Raw genomic sequence first — 24372 nt, forward strand, 5'->3', positions numbered from 1 at the left:
AATCTCTAAGCCCATGTGATTTCACTGGGTAATTCTACCTAACATTTAAAGAAGGATTAACATCATCCTACATAACTTTTTTCCAGAAAATTGAAGAAGAGGGGACACTCTCCAATTCATTTTATGAGGCCGGCATTACCCTGATACCAAAACCAGGCAAAGACATTACAAGAAAAGCAACAACTATAAACCAATACCCTTCATACACATCGATGTAAAAAATCCTCAACAAAATATATACCAATATATTTATATATAACAGAATAATACACCATGGCCAAGTGAGGTTATTTTCCTTGAGATGTCAGACCGGTTGAGTATTTAAACTTGAGTCGATGTGCTCTACCACATTAACACTCCAGAGGAAAAGTTCATCGTCTTATCAATGATGTGAAAAAGAGAAAAGCCCACAGCCATTCATGGTGGAAGGGGAATGTCCTCAATCTGGTAAAAAGCATGTACATAAAAACCTACAGTCATCACACTTACTGGTGCAAGACCGCCTGCTCGGGAGGGCCGGCAGCGGGTGAGGGCGCTGGCTCTCGGCACTCTGGGGACGCGGGGCTGAAGTCCTCGCCGTGACTTGGAAACAGCCGTCGGAGGAGAGGCTGGGCGGCATCAGAACCACCCAGTTCAGACCCAGGTGGGGAGAGGTGATTTGGTGCTTGGAGAACCCTTCTGTCTGTAAGTGACAGTGAGACCTAGACTTTCCATGAAAGTCCATGGAGGGAAGGGCCTTTCGAAGGACTCGGCTGTAAAACTTGAGTCAGTCAGACTTTTCTTTCCCTGAAACAAGCCCAGATCTTATTCCCCAAGAACTGCTGAGCAAAGCCCTAGGAGTAGCTGCCAAAGCCCAGATGTCAAAAAAAAAAAAAAAAGAAAGAAAGAAAACGCAGCACCAGAATTGTTCAGCGTGTCCCTGGGATAATCCGTCCCAGATGGCCTGGAGCGCTGCTCCTTGCCATGTGCCCAAGTGCGCTGTGCTCACCCCGCGGCCTCTGCGGGCCCAGCCACAGCCCTCGCTGCAGGCCCATCGCCGGGAGCCCAAGCTCTTGGCTTCTGAAGCCTCCGCAAAGAAGTGAAAGCAGAACTGGCCCCTTGGAATAGCAGTTAATTCCAAGGTTAAATGATAGTTTAAGGGCCTCAAGGAAGATTTTATTGTATAGAAACTGCACTGAAAATCTCAGGTTTGGAAATCAACTCTGAGACTGTTTAGTCTTAACTTTTCCCTAAATCACAAATGTACTTGTTTTAATCATTTACATGTGAAGCTCCCTCTAGGCACGAGGATCCTAATATGTGTAAGATACAGTCCTTTAGGAAAACAGACCCACAGGACCAGAGTACAGGTCAGTCTGTAGTAAAGCTTGAAGGGAAATGTAAACAAAGAGGACAAATAGTAAGCTGTGAGCCCTGAATGTGGGTGGAATCGGGTGTGCCCTGGGGGCAGGGTGCTGGGTCTTCAAAGTAGAGCAGAGTACCAGCCTGAACAGAAGCCAGGTGGCAGGGAGACACTTGATATTCCTGCAGAAAAGGTGGCAGTGAGCGGGTGCAGTTTAGATACACGAGTAGGAACAGGCTGGAGATGAGCTTGGAAAGAAATTGGCGCCAAATTATGGAATGTTTCATGTGCCATGCTGCGGAGTTTCGAGTTTATTCAGTGGACAACAGGCAACTATCAGAGTTCTGAGCAGGATGTGACATGATCAGTTATTGGCTTTAGAACAACTCTGACAGCAATGTGATAGGTGGGACCTGGGGAGGTATCAGGAGTAGGGAGACCAGTTAGTAGCTCAGGGGAAAGATGTCGAGAGCCTTAATTATCCAAAGCCCTGTGAGAAGGACTGTGGAGAAGATGGACTGAGAAACAATTTGGAGTCTGCAGTGGCAAGACCTGGGAACCAGTTAGATGAGGTATTGCGGAGGCAGGAGTCAAAGGTGGTTTTGAAGTTTCTAGTTGGGCAGCTGGGTGAATGGCAATGCTAGGAAGTGAAGTAGTATTGGCAAGAGATCATCTTGGAGGATGTCTAGGGGGTCTGAGGAAGGTAATGATTTCCACTGTGGATGTGTTAAGTACCCATAATACATCCACTTGGTAATGTCTGTTAGGTTGCATGGATGAGGAGCTCAAGAGAGATTCTGGTGTTAAGGGAATGGATTTAAACCCGTGGAATATGTATATGTGAAACGAGAAGGCTTAGGGAAGAACTTTGGAGAGCACTTATTTTGGAGAGAATATACATGGTGATTTGGGATCAAAATAGGGCTCACATTTGAGCTTTCCCACTTACAGTGAGACTCCCTATGTCTTCCTTTCTTCATCTAAAAAAATAACTCTCTATTTTAATAAAGTGCTTTTCTTAAAGTATGGCACATAGTAAGCTTATGTGAGATGTTAATTACTGTAATTATTGTTTTTGTGTTACCTAGGGGTCATGCAGAAGGAGGAACTGGAAAGAGACTCAGAGTCTTTAGAGAATTAGGTGAGTCAGGAAAGAACAGAAAGAAACTCAGAGGAGAAACGTTCAGAAGGAGTGGTCGATATCAATATCATCGTCACGAAAGACACGAAGGGGCAGTTCAAAGAAGGGAAATGCAAGTGGTCAATACACACGAAACGGGATATCCCATCTCAATCAGAAGTTAAAAATTCAAAGCATGAAATGCCACTTTTAACGCATCATATTTGTGGTAATGAAAAACACAGGTAATAACTAGCCCGGTGCTGTCAAGGTATGGGGAGACCAGCCCTCTCGGGACTCTGTGAAGGGACTGCTTGGTAAAACCACCTTTTTGATGGGCATTCTGGCAAGAGTTAATAGAATGTTGAAATGCATGTTTCCTTTGACTCTGAAACAGCACTTCTTGGAATCTTAGAAATACTTGCACAAATGTACACACACACACACACACACCCCTTCCTTGTAGATTTGCTTGTATAATAGAAAAACAGTAGGAAAAGCTCCAATGTCCACCAGTAGAAACACTGGTACATGCTGACGGTCCACATAGTAAGGTCCATGTTTATGACCCTATGATATGATCATTCAAAAGCGTGAAGTGGAACTTTTAATAATCAAGGAAAAATATTGCAGATATATCGTTAGGGGTTAAAAACAAGAAAAAATTCATATTTAAAGGGGAGTAGCCCATGGTTGCTCTGAAGGCACAAGAATACTTTTGTAGCCATGGCCAGGTAGCTCAGAGCGTTGTCCCAATACGCCAAGGTTTCGGTTTCGATCCCTGGTCAGGGCACATACAAGAATCAACCAATGAATGCATCAGTAAGTGGACCAGCAAATCAATGTCTCTCTCTCAAATCAATAATTTTTTTTTTTTAAAGAATACTTTTGTAGTTTGGTAAAGAATTTGGGCCCCACTTCAGGACATAATGAAGTCTTTATGAACAATGACTATCTCGCCAACCAACCATTTTATCTGATCCTAGAAACATGACTTCAGCGTATCCATATGCACTAGTTTTTCTTCATGACTCATGGTAGTGACGGGCTCTAGTCCTGGAGACAGACACACCTGGGTGCAACCCTGCCCCGCCACCTTCTAGCTACGTGTAATCTGGTTGCCTCATCCATAGAATGGGGATGGGAACAGTACTCTCTCTGTGTCGCTGTGACAGTGATATAAGGTATATAGCTAGCACAGTGTGTGGCCCCAGCTAACAACCATTTTTATTTTTACTGAAACCTAGGTTTCAACTCTACTGCCTTCTAGTTACACTGCTGGTTTGTGAAACAAAAGGAAATCGGGGATAGAAAATGAAAAGCTACCACCAGCTGGTGTGAAAACATCTCAAAAGTGAGCTAGAGCTTATCAGCATCTAGAAACATCACAATAGCATAGACAAGACAGTCTGACACAATTACTTAAATACCAAGAAGATAATTTACACACAGTGGAAATCAGTGATTTCTGTGACTGGTAAATTCCAGGCAAGGGGAATCCTGCCCCCTTGTGGTGAGAGAGTAGGAGGCTCAAGGCTGATCTCCAGTTGCTGTCCCTGGCAGGGGTCACACTGATTTTATGAGGCCCCTGGGCAATTGATTTCATTTGTGCCCATTCTCCAAATTTGGAGTCACATCATCTTTTGGTTTACTGAGAAGGAAGTTAAAGTGCCAGGTAGCATTCTGTATCTTAGTAGAGAATGGATCAGTCTTACTGGGATTTATGTATAAAAAAAAACTTCAAGTTCATAAAATTAGGTATCTCATATTTCTATGGAACCGATTTTTTCCAGTCAAACGGGGGCTATGAAAACCACACTTTTTCCAGGCTTGAGGTCTAACTAGGACGTGACTGAAGAACACTTAATAGAAACAGTATTTCTGGACCAGGTTACTTCTAGCTCCAGTCCAACTCCTCCAGTATTAGGAAATCAGAGCACAGAAATCTTTATGGCTGGAGACAGGGAAGACAGATCCTCTTTTCAGCACTTTAAGGCCTCTGAGCTCTAAATCTTTGTGCTCATGAGAAGAAATCACCTCAAAAGTCTAAATTCCCGCCCCCCCCCCCCCCCCCAGCTGTGACTAAAAGTAATCCAGGCATCTCAGATATCTAAATCAAGGAAAGAGCTCCCTGCTCTTTAGGGAGAAAACCAAAGACTCTAATACCATTGTGAAGGCCTTTTAGCAGAGTTGGTATTTTAGGGGCATGGTCACATGGTGAGTTCAGCCCTCTGGTTCTATCTGGCAGTGATTTGGTGCTGGAAGGAGGCGAGAAGGCGAGAACCAAGAGAAGTGCACTAACTGGTTTTCTCCTTTCCTCCAGGTCTTCTACTATCAGTAAAGAGAGACCCTCTATACAAGGTAGTGGACAATAAAGCCAACCTTGCCGAGAACTGACAGCAGTGGTAGATCAAAGCAGAACTAAGGACTCCAGGAAAAAACGTCTACTCCGCAGCAGCATTACAGGTAAAATAACCAAGAGCTGTTAGAAACCAGGAACCTGACCTGTAATTTGGGGGAAAGCAATCTTTTTTTAGACAATCTTTGTTTAGGTTTCGTATGTCACTTGGACTCAATTTCCTTCCATTTTCCTTTTTCTAACTCTAATTTCATTCTTTTTAGTTCTCTCTCCCTGTTTTAGAAATTCTACAATACCTAAGTAATTTATTGGTGATTATTTGAATATTATTTGGAAATATTTTTTTAATAAGTTTAAGAAAATGTTTTTATAGATTTTAGAGAGGGAAGGGAGAGGGAGATAGAAACATCAATGAGGACCAGTGATTGGCTGCTGCCTCCTGCATGCCCCCAACTGGGGATTGAGCCTGCAACCCAGGCATATACCCTAATAAGGAATCGGACCTGTGACCTCTTGGTTTATGGGTCGAAGTTCAACTACTGAGCCCTGCCGGCCAGGCTATCTGGAAGTATTTTTAGTCAAAACCTGTTTGAGGTCAGGTCAGGAAAAGAGTTTAATCTTAAACATCTGCCCTGCTCTGATTTACTAAAGTCATATGATGTTAGTCAGAAAGGGCTTTTTATTCTTAAAAATGGAGAAACTAAGGACAAAGGAGATTGACTTGTTCGAGGTCAGCCTGGTGACTAGGAAGCTGACTTCCTCAATCAAATGATTCCTCTTTCCATACCACTATGCTGCCCCCACGGAACTGGATCAAAAGGACCGTTTTAGGAAAGGAATGCTCACTGAGGTTAAAAAATCCTTATCCCCTGAACAAGTAAGTGTATATCTAGAAAAAAAATTGGCAATCTCGAACTATGTTCTTCACATTTCTTGTGTGTATTCAGGGACAAAGGAGAAATCAGATTCGTTTGAGTTTACACTGTAAAGAACTTTTATTTTCCATTTTCATCCTTTCTGTTACCTGAGCTGATGTAACAGAGCTCAAAGACCCTGTGTCTTTGGGGATCCAAGTGTCAATTTCTTTCACTAGGAGCTTATCAAACCACTCAGTGCTTACAAAATGTTACAAGATTATCTTTCTTCTAAAAAGTAAAATTTAATGAATGATTTCATTTTTATTATTTTGAATCATTTTATCAATTCTGGGTGGAAATACATAATCAAATAGGGAATAAACAAATTAAAAATGGAAAAAAATTACCAACCCACTCATGGTAAGCACAATTTTACTGAAAAGGAAACAAAATAAACTTCAAAAAGGCAAAACAAAAAGGTCTTAACAATACGATTATATTCTTCTATTGGATAGGAATTTGTAGTCAGTCACTAAAGCTTCCTGCTCTGACTGAGGAAGCACTCCCCCCAGCGGTCTTTCTTGGGAACCAGAACAAAATTAAACTAGTCAATTCCTAGGTCAAACAGAACACACATAAGTAGGAAATTCTTTATTAAATCAGTAGTACCTCAGTGTTGGCGATTTAAAAATAATTAAATTCATGCTGAAGAGAGATGCAGCTAAAATGATAGTCTTAAATGTGCAAAAATGTCAATCTTAATAAGTCAATTTATATTTTAAATTTTTCATAGGTTCAATTTTTAAAATATACTTTAGATCAAAATAAATTCAGAGCTAAATAGTGGGAATTAAATAGTGACTAATAAGATGCTAAATGATAATCTGAAAGTGGAGGTTCTTTAATATTTATTGATGCCTATTATATGCTGGGCACTGTTCTAGGTACTGGACATACCAGTGAACAAAAAACAAAAATAACTGTTATTTTTAATTTAAAGGAAAGCTGTAGTCCTTGAAGTGTTGACTGATTAAATATTTTCATAATTATGTTTTAATTTGTTCTGTTCCTGGTGTTTATCTGAACAAAAAAATATGTGGGTAACATTTAGTAGATTTATTCATTTCCTTCTTGAACACATACTATACTTTATAAAATCCCAGCTTCTTTTGTACCAGCCAGGCATCCTGATATTGAGAGACTTATTAGTTGTTGGGTACTTACCCTGGGCTCCACACACAGAACTGTACATGTGCCTAGGAGCGGTGCTTACAGTTGTCGTAGGGGAGCCTTTCTCTCTGAAGTGCTATGCTCCAAAACCCTCCAAACCAATCTCCTGAAATATACCCTAGATTTTGGTGAATATCATTTAACAGTTCTCAACCATCAATAATAGGGGGCCACTTTTATTTAGGGGCAGGGGTGGTCACAATGACTGGCCTTAGTAGGTAAGGATGAGGGAGGCTAGATGAATCCTGCAAGGGGATGAGTTTTTCCCCACGATAAACTGTTTCACCCAAAAGGCCAATCAATGGTGCCTTCCCACCTAGAGACATGAAGCTGTTGTCACCTGGTACAGAAACTTCATTTGGGATATATATTTTTTCTATTAGAACACAGGTCAGGTAATTTTAGTATTATATTTTATTAAATATCTACATGCCACAAAATTATTTCATTGCAAATTACCCAAGAAATGCAAACCACTTAATAACTATCTTTCTCCACCTTAGTTTGGTTGAGAAACTTTTATAGGGAAATAGGAATCTAATAAGTACTTTTCGCAGGACTCACTACACTGAGCAGTCTTGAGAACAAGAAAATCTATAATCTGAAGACTTTTATACCTTGTTCATAGATTTCTTCAAAATGAATACTTTAAAAATAAATCATATAATTATTCAGACTTGTTTGGCAATGCCTAAGCTTTAGGTTTGTGAAGAAATATCATAGAAAAGCAACCATTCAATGCAAGTAAATGCCTTTTTTTTTTTTTTTTAAGTATCCTTTCACATATGGTTCTCAAACTTTGGCATACATCAGAATTTCCGGGGTTGATGGAGGGCTTGCTGGCCCACTCGCAGAGTTTCTGACAAGTTTCTAGGTGATGCCAATGGTGTTGGTCTGGGCACAACCCATTAAGAATCACATCTTTAAGATATATTCTCCAAAATTCAAACTAATAAGCAATGCCCATATGCCTTTATTTTTTCTAATAGTAAATAAATAAAAGAACATTTCATACATGGCTCCATCGAACTTTAAATTTTCAGACTTCTGAAATGTCCTACTTAAATAGAATATAAAATTTATTCATCATGGCTCATAATACTTCTTATGAGTTCAAAAGAAAGAACCACAGGAGAGTCCAGTACAGGATAATCTATGACTACATGAAAACATTCACTTACACGACAGTGAGTTTAGGACACAGGGATCTTGCTCCTGTCTCCTCCCTGCCTCTGCCCATTTGGAAATCCAGTACATGCGAATGAGAACGTGACCTATCTGAATGTGGACATTAATGTCACAGTGCACCGTCACACTTAAGAGTCAGATTCAGGACCTTCTTCATCAGGGCAGCAGTAATACTCCACAAAACATATCTGTCCATCTTCATTTCTAATCATGTACTGTAATGAGAGGAATCCTCGGTTATCTGTCCGAATAGATACCTTACAAGACAGGACTAATGCCTTTGTAGAGGGTTTCAGTAAAGAAATCTTGTATCTGTAGAGGAGTAAATAAAAAGCTGTTATTTGGACACACACAAAGCAATGCTCATAACTCTAAGAAAAGAACAAAAATGAGCCAAGAACTACCAAGTAGCAAATATAAGAATATAATCCAATACTTGTCCAATTTGCTAATATTTTCTCTTCATTAAAAAAAATTTCATTCACTATAACCCCAAATCCTCAAGTAAATCCAGAACCTACTGTTCATTTTTTTAAATGCTAACTTTTATCAACAGATTAAAAGTTTAAAAAAATTTTTTAATAAAAATTTGGTATTTAACCTCACCTTCATCACCAATGGTAACCTCTATATTAAGAACTAACCTGTTGATTTGGATCTCATTACAATTAAATGATTCCATCAAATCAGAATCTTTGGGATAGTCAAGGTGGGAGCTTCCTGCATTCCCAAAAGTAGATAACCTAGAGTAGAAAATGAGAAAGCCATTAGTCATTGGTTCAACAATAAGCCACATCAGGATCCAAATAAGGAAAACACTTGCTTAAGAAACTTATTCTAGTGAGTGAAACACAAATGTTGACAATACACTGTGATAATCACCATAATAAAGATCCCCACAGGATGCTGTGGGAGTACAGGGGAACTAGCAATCAACACAGTCCCAAAAGGAATCTAGGTGTTTGCCTCAATTTCATTACCTTAATCCTACTCTGATACTGACCTTTCCTCATCTAACTTGAAAGGGAAGAAAAGAGATACCATATAATACAAATACCTTTTCCCAAAGTTTAAGCCGCTTCCCTCATGATGTAACCAATCTACAACAGTTTAAGTAGTACAACAATGAAAAGACCACCAGTTTATGAATTAGGAGACTGAACTACTCACCTAGAAACCAACACTGCCTAACTATGACACTATGAAGATTAACTCACAGGTTAAGTGTCTTAAGTGTCCTAATCAATAAAAGTGTGAGGTAAAAGTAAAAGCTCTCTAAAGTTCTGAAAATGGACCCTGGATAAAACTCTATGTCTTGAATCCTTAGCAAATGTGTAAGTAGGGAGATGGAGTAAACGATAATAACTATCAGTACTGCCTTCAGGTACCTGAAATAAGGCTTGTCAGGAGACATGGTGATCTGTAGGACCTCACTTGTCATATCCAATTCGGAAAATGCTTCACGGAGCCCCTCTGACTGCAGAATAATTTTATTAATCACATTGGTGCTGCAGAAATCAAAATCCAGAGTTTCCTCAGGCTCCTGAGTATTGATTTTACAGACTGTCACCACTCCTCCTTCTTCCAGAAATAGCATCAAGGGGTAACCATAACCTTGGTAACACATTCGAAGTGCAGTTAAGTTCCCTGCAATGGACATAAATCATACTTTGGGCTTAGCTGTATAGCTCTGGGTTTGGCTTCTCCTCAAATGATACATACAGTTCCTCAAGAATACTTTATTCTGCCCAATTTCTAGCATATATGTATGTCTCTATCTATAAGAAAGGATCACATCTTCCCTGGTGGCAGTTGTACATAAACAATTCCAAAAATAACTGCAAGAAAATTGGCAACAAACTGTAATGTAGTTCTGAGATCATTTTCTGGCTTGCCAAAACACCTCCTAAATAACTTATTGATTATATATATACACAGCTTCAGGATGGAGAGTCTACATGGTCCAATATTGCACGTCGGTGTTGTTGCAGAATAGGCCATGCTATTTCTTGAAGGTCCAATTTGTGCAACAGCTAATTGCTTTGGTATTGTCTCTACTATAATGTCAGTGTATTCACTATAGTAAGGATTCTTCCAATATTTTCTCTTGGGAGACATCCTTTACATTTCCCCAAATTTTAAAATCAAACTGGGAGAAAAAGAGAGGATGATTAATGATAGTTGTTAGGGTTTTAACACTCAAACTCCTAGACAGGAAGAGGAATATGACAGGACAGTCTAGCTCCTCTCCCTTCCTGAAGGATGGAGAGCCACAGGGAGGAAGAAGGGAAGGCAGATACTTTTGTGAAAAACCGGGTGCATTAGAAAATGTATAATATATAATAATGGATTTGTCAGGGTAAAACTAAAATATACTTTCTAGAGAATCATAACTGAATTTCCCCTAGCTAATCTTAGATTCCTTTCCTATGAAATAAAATCATTCTTCTGGGAGTTCCTTGTGGTTTTATAATCACAGCAACAGAATTCTCTATTCCTAAAAAAATCCCTAAACAAATAAAATACATAAATATTTTAAAGGAAAGCATTTAGGAAAATAGACATAATTTATAAACAGGAGTTAATAGGGGAGAAAGGGAAAAACTTTTGAATGCAATCAACTGGGAGTCAGGAGAATTGGTTTCAATTTTTCTCTACCACTAACTCTAAGTCTGGACAAGTTAGAGAAAAGAATTAAAACATATTTCACAATGTTAAAGATATTTAGGACAAGTTCAAAGTCTCCTTTTGGTCAGTTCCAATTTAAAAACTTTGTTAGTTGAAAAAAGATGAATGTAAATACTTTTGCAAATATGAAAAGAATCATAAGCACACTTTCTATTAATACTGTAAAAAGTCAGAATCTCTGATTGTGACCATTGAAAAATGAACTGGCAATTCATTTGCTAAAGAAATGTTTAGTACTTATATTATAATAACTTTTCCTGTATTTTTCTGACCACTCTGTATAATGCTTTTACATCATTATAATAATAACAAAATGGTTCACCTGGCATAGGACTTGATCCAAAAATAGATAAGCAGTCTAAAAGGACAGTTAAATTAATTCGAAAAGTAACAGGCTCTTCTTGAACTTTAAACTCCTGAAATATTCCAGCCTATGAAAAAATAAGCATATTAAAGAATGAGACCTCAGATATAAGGTTCCACATTTCACTTCATATGTTTTTTAAAAATCCAGTATTATGCTAGCCCCATGAAAATAATTTCTGATTACCAATCAACACATCTTAAGCTTTTTCAACTGTCATCCATTAGAATAACACTAGTCTATAGTTACAAGGTGTGACAGGGATTTAGGTCCCATGCAAAGCTTTATGAAAGGGCCCTAGCCAGTTTGGCTCAGTGGTTAGAGTGTGAGCCCTCAGACTGAAGGATCCCATGTTTGATTTGGGCCAAGGGCATATACCTCAATTTCAGGCTCGATCCCCGGCCCTGGTCGGGTGGGTGTGGTAGGCAACCAACAGATGTCTCTCTCTCACATTGATGTTTCTGTCTCTTTTCCACTCTCTCTGAAAAGCAATGGAAAAAATATCCTCAGATGAGGATTTAAAAAAACACTTTATGGAGGGCCCTTTATCTAGTTTCTTGGATCTAAACTATCCCCCATGTGATTCTCCTCTCTCCTTTTGGGGGACATCAGTACGGCAAAGATCATTTGGAAAATACTCAATTTGATAATGCATGAGGGATATTAGTTTTCAATTTCTTTTGAGGACAGAAACCATGTCTTATTTATCCCTGAGGTCATACTATGCACTTAGATATTCAAAAACATGCTGAATTAAATCTGAAATTTGAACTATACAGATATGACTTTGTAAGAACACACACATTACATTATAACCAAGAAAAGGAAAACATTTTAAAATAAGGGAGTTAGTGGTAAAGAGCATATACTCTGGAAACAACTGTTCTGTGTTCTCACCACAACTCAGCCACTTGCAAGCTGTGACACTGTTGGATAATCACTTAAACTGTACCTCAGTTTCCATATAGGTAAAATGGGAATAAAAGAGCCTGTTTTACCTCTACCTCGCAGGACTATTGTGAGGGTTAAATGAGTTAAACATATAAAACACAAGAATGCCTGTTAATAAATCTTAGGCATTACTATTTGTAACCATATCTCTGTAAAACAACATGGGAAAAGAATTTGTTACTCGGAGAGGAAAAAAAAAAAAATCAAATGACCCATTGTTCTCTAACTTAAATGACGTGTATTAAGACCTCGGAATTCATGAAACTGGGTGAGGAATATCAACGTCACTGGCTCAAAAGTGTCTACTCACATACCTGAATAAAGGCATTCGCTTGCACACACTTTGCATTTTCCACTGTAACCTTGATTCCGTTTTTAGTAGCGAAACAGGTGGCGTGCTCTCGGAAATGAATGGCCTTCAGGACGGTGGAGAGGTTCCTAACGTTGTCGAGGCAGGCCACCAAGCTGTAGTCGCTGTCCTCCGGGGCCTGCTGGTTTATGAGCGGCATCGTCCACCGCACGGGCGGCCCGGCGCCCGCTCCCGCGACCGCGCGGCACCTGCCGGGAGGCGACAAGACTCCGCATCAGGGCCGCGAGGCCGGGTCTCAACCTCGCCCAGGCGGCGGGGAGACGCCGCGGCGATGAACGCGGCCACCCGGGGACTGAACCCCACCTCTGCCTCTGTGACTGTGGGAAGTTACGGTCCCCTCGTCTTCAGTAAGAGAGCAGGGATACGTGAAAAGCTGTGAACCATGAAAGCAGGTAACCAGTGTGGTGGTTCTCCTTGGGGCCAGTTTCGCCACGTCCAGCTCGGGCCACGTGCCCCCTGATCGGGTCCGAGCTGCCCGGTGCCCCCACCTGTTAACACAGCAGGCGATGAGGGGTCGGGCCCCGACTCCTCAAGACCCACCTCGAGTCCCAGGCAACCCGGTTCCCCAGCCCGCCGCGGGGCGGCATCTGCTGACTGGTCCCGGGATCCCAGGGACGGAAACCCTACCTCTGCGGCGTCCAGACGCCCGAGAGCCCGTCCCAGCCCGGTCACCCGCGAAGCGAGGGGCGGCCCCGGAGAAACCCGGAGGAAGGGCGCCAGCTCCCGCCACTCCTTTCAGAGCTCAGGGCCACCTCGGCCACCGTCACCACCGAGCTGGGTGAGGCCTAGAGAGGCAAGCGCGCAGTACCATGGAGACCGCAAGGAGGCCCCACAGAGCCGGAGGAGGACCCGGAGCCGAGCGCGCGGTACCATAGAGCTGGGAAAGGGGAGCGAGCGGCTGCCGCAAGGAAGGCCGGGAAGAGGCGCCGCGCCAAGATGGCGGCTACCAAGAGGAAGCGGCGTGGAGGCCTGGCGGGCCAAGCGAAGAGGCCGAAAAGGAGCGAGAAAGATGCCAGGCCTCCAGCTAAGCAGCGCGACGAGGCAGAGGAGGCGGAGGAAGAAGACAGAAACCGCATCCCAGGCCCTGTCTGCAAGGTAGAGGGGCTCCTCCTGGGTTTCACCTGCTGCCGCGGCTTCCCGCGCCTTCCCTGGTGTTACCCACCTAATTACGGCTGTGCGGGTTCTCAAGTTTCTGGGGTGTTACCGGAGCTCGGTTTCAGCTCTCTCGGCGGGACTGGCCACCGCGTTCACACCTAACCCTCGTGCACGTGGCTGCCCTCCCGGAGGCGGCCGGCCGAGCGACGGCGCGGCTTCAGAGCTCTCACCTGGCTCGCGGGAAGCCACCTTACGGAGTACCCCGTTTCCTAGTTACCCCACCTCTCCCCGTCCCCCTTAAAGTTGTTTCTAGCTGTTGAATATATCCCTTAACAGCGATTACTAGTCCCATGTTCTGCCGTAGCTTGTTATATGGTGCTTTAAAGTTACTGGGACTATGATTTGTTTGATTTTTCCTTTGAATCCTCACCCGAGGATATGTTTTTTGTTGAATTTGAGAGAGACAGACAGACATCATCGGTATGAGAGAGAGATCGATGGCCTCCCTTAGGCCCTTTTGGTGTGGGGATGACGCTCCATTCAACTGAGCCACCCGGCCAGTGCTGGCTTGTTTGCTTTTAACTCTCGGGGGCATAACGGAAGCTGGAGCAGGCGGTATGGTTTACTCGTATTCGACAAACTGTCAGCGTGTCACGCACTGTACGAAGTTAGGTTTCCCCGCTTTGGGGCTGCAGAACTAGAACGTGACCTCTTTCTTTCTCCTGAAATGTTGGAGTTTAGAAGGCAACTAAGAATTTATATAAGTTGGTGGGTTTTTTCCCAAAGAAAAGTGAACACGAGTTGTTGGACCTAACTTTCATTCAACTGAGAGCTTCCTAAGCTAGACTGAACACTGCAGACAAGGAGTGCCTCTGAGTGATTAATTTCTGTGTCCCCCAGCTTCGCATAGTACTCTAGTACGTAGTGTGTGTTTTGGTGGCGAGCGCTAGGAAGGGAGTTAGCTCTGAGGAATGAAAGGTGAGTTAAATTCTAGCCTTGCTATTAAGTAACACTGAAGTTTGGAGCTCTTTCCTCATCTGCATATTAAGAGGACGGAAGCATGATCGACTTTTGTGGAGAGACTAGTAGATTTTCAGTAAATGTTAGTGCTCTCACTCTTCCCTAAGGACCTAGAAAGAAATATTATAATGTCAGTGATCTGAGTGAAATCTGTTATCAGCGAGTCGTGAAATGGAAAATTCTATTGACGTGAAATAAAGATTACAAGGGAGAGAGGAAAAACTGATCGGGTGTTGAAGTATGGGGACTACTGAAAATTTTAAAAATAGAGCGAAATTGGCTAACATGGAGGAGCTCCTGGCTGGGAAGGCTAGCCATTTAGGAGATTTGCCATTGATACAGGATTATAAGGACCTGAAGGAGGGCAGTGGGAACAGGAAAGGATTAAAAGCTGTTGCAAAGGAAATTGACAGCATCTAGTAGTGCTTATGATATAAGAGAATAGGGCAAATGGAAGATTCAAAGCCTGGGGGACTGAAGTGATGGTGACATCATCAGAAAAATAAATAACAAGAAGTTTACCAAATTTAAGGTTTAGTATTCTAGAATTGACTTTGAGATTAGTAGGACTGGAGAGAGTTCTTTACCTTTTTGTAGAGTTGACAGTTGATGCTATAGGAATGATTATGAGAACCTTCCTGAAGATAACAGGAATGATTATGAGAACCTTCCTGGAGATAACAGAAATAAAAGAGGCTAAGAAAGAATCTTTAGAATCAGAAAGAGGAATTGGAGAGACTAAAGAAAAACAAAAAGGGAAAGAAGCCAAGGAGGAGCGGTTCTAGGTAGCAGTTGGGATCAGTAAATGCTACTGAGAGACTGAATTAAAGGTTTAGGTCAGGATTGTTTAGCTTGCTATTTGGAAACTTTATCTTTAAACAAGCAAACAAGGTAGATTCACTCTGAGATTTAAAAACCTTTTAACATTTTTTCTTTAGGGCAAGTGGAAAAATAAGGAACGGATTCTCATCTTTTCTTCCAGAGGAATAAATTTCAGAACAAGACATTTAATGCAAGACTTAAGAATGTTGATGCCTCATTCGAAAGCAGGTGCCTTTATGTCGTACTTTAAAATTTATGTTTAGACTTGCCTGTTTATAAATTTCCATTTCGTCATACTTCAGTTTTTCAGTCTTGTGAGGTAAAAAACCACTATTTCTCAGAAGTATGTCTTCAGTGTCAAGATTTTTCCAGTTAACATTTTGTCAGGAATTCTTTTTTTTTTTTTTTTTTTTTAATATGTCTTTATTGATTTCAGAGAGAGGAAGGGGGAGAGAGAGAGAGATGGAAACATCAATGATGAGAGGGAGTCATTGATCAGTTGCCTCCTGCACGCCCCCTACTGGGAATTGAGCCTGAAACCCAGGCATGTGCCCTGACTGGGAATCAAACCTCGATCTCCTGGATCATAAATCAATGCTCAACCGCTGAGCCACATTGAAGGTTCAGAAATGCCTTCATTGTAATGCTCTCAGAGGTCATGGCTTGTCCTTTTAAATGACTCAGGACTACCATGTATTGCTTTCTTCATTAAAAAACAAACAACAAAAACTGTTCTTATCCAAATTTAATGGACCTGGAGTAGGATTTCAGGCACCTTAAAGTTGGAGATCAGCCTCCTCAATGCCAGGCTAATCTTTGTAGCAGTGGGGTGTCTTAGAGGCAAGTGAAGAACGTCTAGTTTTAAGTTTGAAACTGTTGGCAGTGCCATTGTAGAGCTGTTTCTGTGCCTGTGCTGGGACATGCTTTTGGTTTTAGTTCTTTAGATTGGTGTTTCTCAAACTCGGGTCTGCTGCTACATCTTCAGATCTCTGAAACCAATAAGAGAAATTTTAATTTGTATTGGTTTTCCTTTTCCTATGGTAATCTAAAACCATTTTTAATTAGTTTTCTTTGGCAACTGTGATTCATAATTAAAAGAAATTTTCATTTCAGATGAGTTTGAGTGAGCATTCCTTAAACTAGAGTCTTAGAACACAGTGTTCAGCTTCTCAGAATACATAGTCTGAGGAGACTGCTTAGAACATTTATAACTCTCAAGGACTATTTTTAATTACTCTGTTTATTTTTTAAATTTTATTTTATTTTATTTTAGAGAGAGAAACATCATTGGTTGACTCCTGCATGGGCCCCAACTGGGGATCACACCTGCAGCCTGGGTATGCGCCCTGACCAGGAGTCAAATCCTCCACTTGTTGGTGTACGGAATGAGTCTCCAACCAACTGAACCACCCAGCCAGGGCTAATTACTCATTTTTACATCAAAAAAGAATCAAGATTTTTAAGAGGTCATGTGTTTTCAGACCTAATCATTTTGAATAGTAATAAAATCTCATTAAACTGAAGATTATAAAAACACTTTAGAAATACTTTTCTAGAAAGCATGTGTGATTTGATTGAAGGTGCTTTGAAATCTTTTGTTTACTCACTTTTTCTTTTTTCTTTTTTCTTTTTGTAGATACTAAAATGGATCGTAAAGATAAGTTATTTGTGATTAATGAGGTAATTTTAGAAAGTAATTAAAATAAAATATTGTGGGAACACTACTTAAGAACAAACTATTTTAGAACACTAAAGATAATTCATTTTAAAAAGTCCGTTATTCAATGACTTTTACATTGTTTTATAAAGGATACTCAAAGAGACAAATTTTATTAACTTTTCACTAATCTACCTTCTAAATTTTTACAGTACTCACTGTCTGCATCTTATAGTTTAGTGCTTCAGCATGTATTACTTGGTCGTTTTTATGTTTATCTTGTTTCAACAAGCATATTGCTATTTCTTGCAGACAAGGACACTCATTTTTTTTCTCATGTGTAGTATAGTGCGAAATGCATACTTGGGTACACATAAAAAATTATCAGTCAACTGTAAGATAAAATGAAAAAACTCATTAAATATTTTTAAAACACCACATTGTAAAAAACATTTTGCCAGTATTAAAACTTGCTCTTAAGGTATTACCAGGTAGTAATGAGGTTAAATTTTCAAAGTGTTGTTGAAGAGACTAACCTTACATTTCAAAGCAGATTTTTTTAAAACTTAGAAGAATTTTTTAAAGATAATTTTCTTAGCTATTGGGTTTTTATTCATTTAGTACAAATTTTTGAACCTCTGCTATACCGTGACATTGCATGCTGTGAAAACAGTGTTCTAAGGAGGAACACCCTATCACCAAGGAGCTTACGTTCCAAGAAGGGAGCAGGCTGTACACAAGCCTTAGAATATTGGTGAATGGAGGAGAAATAAAGCAGGGTATACTCAAGCAGGGTGTGGGGTTTCCAGCAGCTAGGTTGGACTGGAAAACAGTCAATGCAGTGTTGCTGTGTTTATTCTAAGTCCAGTAAGAAACAAAAGCATTGGATCTAGGAATTTTTTAAGTTGTTAGGTTTGAAGTTTAGAGTTTATGAATACCAGATCATGTAGTTTATGAATACTACAATTGTGTATAGGACTTTATTCCTGTATTGCTTTTGTATATTTCCTGAGTCTTGCTTTGTAAACCTTCAAGATGTTGAAGTTTAATTCAACTTAAAATTTAGTTTTTGTGCACATCTGTTTTTCACCAATCCCTTAGTGATTTTACAGATCCAGACCACAGAAATGATAGTATAAATGAGGGAGAAAAAACTTGAATTTCTTGATCTTAAAAAACTGGAAGAGTTAAAAATCAGAATAACCATTATAAAGGATGTGTTTGGTTCTATAAGGACTGTATTTTCCAAAGAGTAGTGAGGCTAATTAGAGTGTGCTTTATCCCTCGGGCATCTCTTTCAGTCTTTGTAGCCTGTACATGGACTGATAAAAAGAGGTTCCCAGTAATCAGAAGTGAGGCCAGTTTACTTTAAAATGCTTGGCCAAAAAGAGTAGATGTTTACACCAAAGATGTAGGCAGAGAATCTAGTTTACCTTGGGCTGAATACCTGAGAGGAACTTGAAAGGTTTTCTTTTTGTGAGTAAATACAGTTACCTAGATTTATACCTTTGTATTGTAGTTCATTGATTTTCTTAAATATTTTTGGAACAATATAGGTATTAATTGCATTAGATCTCATTTCATCTACTTCATTTTTTCTATACTTTGCTCCATTTAGGTTTGTGAAATGAAAAATTGCAATAAATGTATCTATTTTGAAGCTAAGAAGAAACAAGACCTCTATATGTGGTAAGAGAATATTAAGTAAGATTGGGGCAGAACTTGTTCTTTTAAATGGACTACTCTTTGTACCTCAAGATTCCTTTCAGTCTTTTTTTTCTTTATCTTTTTTTCTTCCGGTAAAAAGACAGATGAAGTAAACAAATTTGATTTCACAAAAGTTGAAACCTTTAAGGAAAATTAAATATATGAATATTATAAGCACATTAGAGTATCTTTTAACTAGAAATAGAAAGTAAACATTTACTACATTCTAAATTCTAATTAATAGAAAAAGCTTCCTTCATATTTTTTAGGCTTTCGAATTCACCTCATGGACCATCTGCTAAATTCCTAGTTCAAAATAGTAAGTTGACTCAATTTCAAATTATGAGAAAATTGAAAACCTTTTGGGATAATTGTGCCAAAGTTACAACTATTTTTTCTGTTGTTACAATTTTTCTAGTTCATACCCTAGCTGAACTGAAGATGACTGGAAACTGTTTAAAAGGTTCTCGGCCCCTTTTGTCTTTTGACCCTGTAAGTTTTCCATTTAGTGTATGAAGTCTAACTTTCTTTTTATGATTATTTCTCATGGATATAGTTTATGACTCAATTTACTTAACATAAAAACAGTTTTAAACAAAGCACTTTGCTGTTGTCAAATAATACGTTCACTTTATTTTTATAGGCTTTTGATGAATTACCACATTATGCTTTGTTAAAAGAACTCTTAATTCAGGTAAATGTCTTTTCCAGAAAGTATTTTTGGTGATATTGTAAATGGGTGTCTTCCTTTGGACATTTTCTTCACTGAGCTATCTAAAACTAAAATGTATTGGATCGTAGAGTAAGGAACTAACATATCCTTTTTTTTTTCCTACTAGATCTTTAGCACACCACGGTATCATCCCAAAAGCCAACCATTTGTGGACCATGTGTTTACTTTCACTGTTTTGGATAATAGGATATGGTTTCGGAACTTTCAGGTTAGTTTTAATTAATTTTTAATTATACTTTGAAATAAATTAGGACAAACAGTGCCACTATTTGTCTACTATATATTTAGTTTTTTAAAAAGAAAATAGTCTGAAGATCCACGAAGTAATTGAGTTCCAAATTTGTGCTAGGTGCTGTAAAGGATACAGTAAAATGTAAGCTGCTCTCATGAAGTTAGAATCTACCTGGTGCTGGGGGGGCGGGGGGGGGGGGGTGTTAAGATTTAGAAAAACAACCTCTGTAGAAGGCATTTAATGAGAACTCTTAGATGAGTCATACAGTGACTCATTCAGGGGGAGAGGTGATTCTGGAAATCTTGAAGGAATTTGGCAGGATAATAAATCTGCAGAGAGATGGAAAAGAACATCATGGCAAAATTGCAGACAGCATGTGAAGCAAACTGGGCTCTTCTGTGTTATATTGGATACCTTGCAAAGGCGCTGCACCATAGCCCCTTCTTAACCTCTGGGGGCAGACAGATCTGAACCAATATACAGTGTTATTTGTTGTTCAGAAGTTGCTTCAATCAGTAGCCATTCAAAAAGAAATTTTACCATGTACTATTCTGTTATATACCTTTAATTTCATTTGAATTAGGTTTATAAAAACAACTTAGGGGTTGATTTAAATTTTTAAAGGGTTCCTGTAGTATGCTTCAATACATTTTGTTGTAGTTCGCAGTTTTAAAAACATTTCAAAGACAGGTTTTCAAGAATCCGTGCATTGTGAGAGGCAAGGTACAAACCAAATTCAAGTTGCTCAGTTTTAAAAGAACACACTGAAAAATCTTTCTATTTCCTCATGACAACGACCTGTAACTAATACATCTCAGGAAATACGGATGATTTGGCACTTACTAAGTTTCATCGCCACCTTAATTTTATTTTCAGTTTTTTTAGGCACATTTGTAATAGGTTATAGCCAGTACTTTTAGGAATAGTATATCCAAACCAAAATGAAATGTGTTCTTTTTATTAAAGATCATAGAGGAAGATGCTGCTCTTGTAGAAATAGGACCTCGTTTCGTCTTAAATCTCATAAAGATTTTCCAGGGAAGTTTTGGAGGACCAACTTTATATGAAAATCCTCACTACCAGTCACCAAACATGGTAAGGGGTTTTTGTTGTTTAGCGGTCTTCCATGCTACAAAGTCTTTGGCCAAAATAATTCTGTCAAGTAATTACTATTCTGTTAACTGAATTTGGGTTTTGGTGAATACAGTCTTGCAAATTACTTTTTTTAATGATTTGGGATTAAGGGAAATAGGTTCATAATTAATGTCCTTCCACCACATATAAAATGTTTATTCATATTCTAAAAGCATCTAATATATTTTTGTTTCTAGCATCGGCGTATCATAAGATCTATCACAGCTGCAAAATACAAAGAGAAACAGCAAGTTAAAGAGGCACAGAAACTGAGAAAGAAAGAACCAAAGACTATTCTTCCACATGATCCCACAGCAGATGTTTTTGTTATACCAGCTGAGGAAAAACCGATAGAAATTCAGTGGGTGAAACCAGAGCCAAAAGTTGATTTGAAAGCAAGAAAGAAAAGGGTTTACAAAAGGCAAAGAAAAATGAAACAGAAAGTGAGCAGTGGAAATGCAAAATGAATCACTGGATAACTAATTTTATATTTATTTTGTATTCAATGTGTAAATACTTTTCAGGACTGTCTTACATCTAATTAGTGTGGCATTTAAAAGAAAATTAAAATCTGTGGCTTCAGTAGTATCTGTTTTTCTAAATAAAATATCACCAGAACTCATCAATTCTGTTTTTCTGTTCAAAGCTTATTTGGTATTACTAAAAATTTAGAGCACTTAAGGTTTAGGCCTGCCCTCTTGGATTAAAATTTTAGTTAAGCAAAGATGAAATTTAAACAGATTTATTGAGTCGTTACTTGTAAAACAATGCATTAGGCAGTTTGAGAGAAAGAGTTTTGGATGGTGAAGTGGGAGGTGACAGGAAGGAAAGTATCTTACTGGGGTTTGAGTCCCTGAGTCACCAATTAATGAGGCCTTGGACAAGCCAACCTCTGATCCTCTGATCTTGTTTTTTCACCTCAAAAAAGTACAATAAAAATGCTTACGTTTTGAGAATCAAGTGAGTTGATACATGTGTTGAAAGCATTTTGTAAATTACAAACTTATTTTAGAAGCAGTGGGTATAAATTACTTATTAAATTGATAGTAAAGGGAAGAAAAATGGGACAGTTGTTAGAGGGTACTAAAATATTTGAATTTCTCCCATCTTGGAGGTACATTAGTAATAGGGAAAGAGATTCTGGGTGCCAGTGGTCGTGGAGAGGTACCTGGCTGCTGAGGAGATAAACATACATGTATACATTATACAAACCTATGCATAACTAATAAAATTGGGTTGAGTATGTGGTATTCTGTCATCCGCTTTATTTCACATTAATCATTTTCCCATGTCCATGTTCTACAATATAGTAATTGCACAGTATTCCACTCTAGATGTCAGTCTTATTGATGGATATTAAGTATTTCAGTTATATCTTCTAGAGGTACTTGAACCAGCATTGCTATACACAATTATTTGTACATTTGTGGTTTCCTGTAAGTGAAACTCAGGTCAGAGGTGGTGAATACTAAAACATTTTGATTATTCCTCTAAATACTGTACCTCACCAGAGGTTAGAGCATTCATTTCCTTGTACCTTTCCCAATGTTGAAACAATCTTTGTCTTTGTCAATTGGTTAGGTAAAAAGAAATTAATACTATTTTTTGGGGTTAGGTATTATTTTTCTTTTGTGACTAATCTTGTTTGGGGGGGTGGTTATTTTTATTTTTAGTTTTTACTAATTAGAGCTCTTATATAGTAAGTTCATTCTGAACATCTTTCCTAGTTCTTCACTTGGGTTTTAATTTTGCCTTAATTTTAAATATATGGGCAGGATGATCAATTTTTCATTATATTTCATTTTCTCTTAATTTTCTGCTACAAACTGTCTTCCTGAGCGTCTAATTAGGCTACTTGGTCTTGAAATAGTCTAAATGAAGCTACTTGAAATCTAAATTATGCAGGTAATTCAGGTCAGGTTATCTTGATATACTGAAGGCCAAATTTGGTTAAGTGCAAAAAACCCAAAAAACAGTATTTTAGGCAATTAAATCTGGCCTTGGATAGAAATAACTATTCAGGATTTATTTTGAAACATCCACATCTCAAGAAGTTTATTGTAGGTTATATACATAACCAGGGTCAACAAGTTGTGAAATTTGAAGACAGTACTTTTTGATGTGTGTGTGGTAGAGTTTCTGTGGAATTTCCAATTTGGCAACTTTATCAGTTTCCACATTTTCCTGTTCCAAATTCCCTTTCACAGTCATTTATATGAATACCTCATTTGGTTGAGAATTCCTCATCTCCCATGTCCATGTTCATTTAGAAGCCAACCTATTTAATAAAGGTGTTACTTTAGACTGAAATTTATATCTAGTGTAATTGTTAAATTTTCTATGCAATGTTACAGGCAAAAATAGATCCCTTTTCCTCAGAGGGAAAAAAGCAAGTGACTTTAAAAGCAAAATTATATGTAGTTGAAAGAAGAGTCTTGTCGCTTTTTGCTGTCCACCCCCCCATCCCCAACATGCAATGCCATTCTCTCAGATGGGGGAATGTTGCCACTTTTTCCCCGCATTCAAACTTCTCAATTCCTATGCATTAGCAATTTTAAAGTCAAGGCCATACAGTATCTTCTTTCTTTGGAAAACAGTTAAGTTTATGAATTCTGAGTATAGAGATTTGGTTGGACAGTGGTGTGTGGAGAAACTTTATGAGGTTTAGAGTGGGTTTGTTTTGATAGTGCAGGGAGCAGGATATTAGGGAGAAAGGGACAATCTTCCTAAACTTCGGATACTCCAACCCTGTACAATAGATGTTGCGGAGCCAACTCTTCTCTAACCGTACATGGTTGACAAATATAACCTATACATAGTAGCTGACGTATGTAAACAGTCCACATTACAGTGAAATGTATTGCTGTGTTGGTGCATTTTAATGACAATTAGGATACTATTTTGACACCTTATCAAATTATTTGGAACAGTTATACAGATCTTCCAACCTGTAATAGAGTGTATCTGTTAGATCAAGGAAAACCTAGTTAAATTCTATGCCTTAACTGCAATTCTTAACCTAAACCAACCTTGGAAATGTAGGATTAGAGGCCAAAAAGTTAGGATTAGTGAGTGATGGATGGATGGGTCACACAATTTCATCCATATTGGTGGTAAGACATATAGTATGCTATTTTGAAAAGTGTTGATGCTTCCCTCTTAAATTGTTTAAGTCATCTTATTTGCTGTTATTCCTATACATATTGGTCAACATGGGAAATAGCAGAGGTCGCATTAAGCGGCAGCTGAAGAGAACTGAAGAGTTAAAAAACTAGTTTTTAATTGTTCGGTCCAACCGAATCCCGCTTGAGCCAACTACTGGGCGACTTCCGGCCGGAGTTGCCTCATCTGTAAAAACGGGGCTCAATTAAGAAATTATCAGCATCACAACGTGCTTTCCAGTATCTTCTTCCACCCGTCCCAGCCCTCAGGACGTCTGCCCAGTTGGCGCCACTGACACTGGCCGCCCTCTGTGCCCCTCACAATGACACCACGTGGCCCCG

The 24372-nt window shown here is 39.1% G+C and overlaps 2 protein-coding genes across 2 annotated transcripts; one reads left to right on the forward strand and one right to left on the reverse strand.

Moving 5' to 3' along the window:
* Positions 1-5794: 5794 nt before the first annotated feature.
* Positions 5795-13087, reverse strand: RAD1 (RAD1 checkpoint DNA exonuclease). Its single transcript, XM_081131811.1, has 6 exons — positions 13010-13087; positions 12414-12657; positions 11107-11215; positions 9485-9743; positions 8741-8839; positions 5795-8408 (listed from the first exon to the last, which is right to left on the reverse strand). The coding sequence occupies exons 1-6, from the start codon at positions 13054-13056 to the stop codon at positions 8225-8227; spliced, it is 942 nt and encodes a 313-aa protein (XP_080987937.1). The 5' UTR covers positions 13057-13087; the 3' UTR covers positions 5795-8224.
* Positions 13088-13240: 153 nt separating this feature from the next.
* On the forward strand, positions 13241-22114 carry BRIX1 (biogenesis of ribosomes BRX1). The gene is made up of 10 exons (XM_081131810.1): positions 13241-13564; positions 15523-15634; positions 17043-17086; positions 18682-18752; positions 19040-19089; positions 19189-19262; positions 19414-19464; positions 19610-19711; positions 20702-20830; positions 21067-22114. Exons 1-10 carry the CDS (start codon positions 13406-13408, stop codon positions 21334-21336), a joined length of 1062 nt encoding a protein of 353 aa, XP_080987936.1. The 5' UTR covers positions 13241-13405; the 3' UTR covers positions 21337-22114.
* The last annotated feature ends 2258 nt before the right edge of the window (positions 22115-24372 follow it).

Source organism: Miniopterus schreibersii (genome assembly GCF_964146895.1).
Source record: "Miniopterus schreibersii genome assembly, chromosome: 3".
Lineage (NCBI taxonomy): Eukaryota > Metazoa > Chordata > Mammalia > Chiroptera > Miniopteridae > Miniopterus > Miniopterus schreibersii.

Coding starts and splice junctions, on each gene's coding strand:
- RAD1 (XM_081131811.1), bottom strand. CDS start 13,056: ATGCCGCCCCGCGGCGGGCTGGGGAACCGGGTTGCCTGGGACTCGAG. Junction 12,658..13,009: donor CGGGTTGCCTGGGACTCGAG/GTGGGTCTTGAG, acceptor GCCTCCCGGCAG/GTGCCGCGCGGTCGCGGGAG. Junction 9,744..11,106: donor TGGATCAAGTCCTATGCCAG/GTGAACCATTTT, acceptor TGTCCATTGCAG/GGAACTTAACTGCACTTCGA.
- BRIX1 (XM_081131810.1), top strand. CDS start 13,406: ATGGCGGCTACCAAGAGGAAGCGGCGTGGAGGCCTGGCGGGCCAAGCG. Junction 13,565..15,522: donor TCCCAGGCCCTGTCTGCAAG/GTAGAGGGGCTC, acceptor TTTTTTCTTTAG/GGCAAGTGGAAAAATAAGGA. Junction 18,753..19,039: donor AAACAAGACCTCTATATGTG/GTAAGAGAATAT, acceptor CATATTTTTTAG/GCTTTCGAATTCACCTCATG.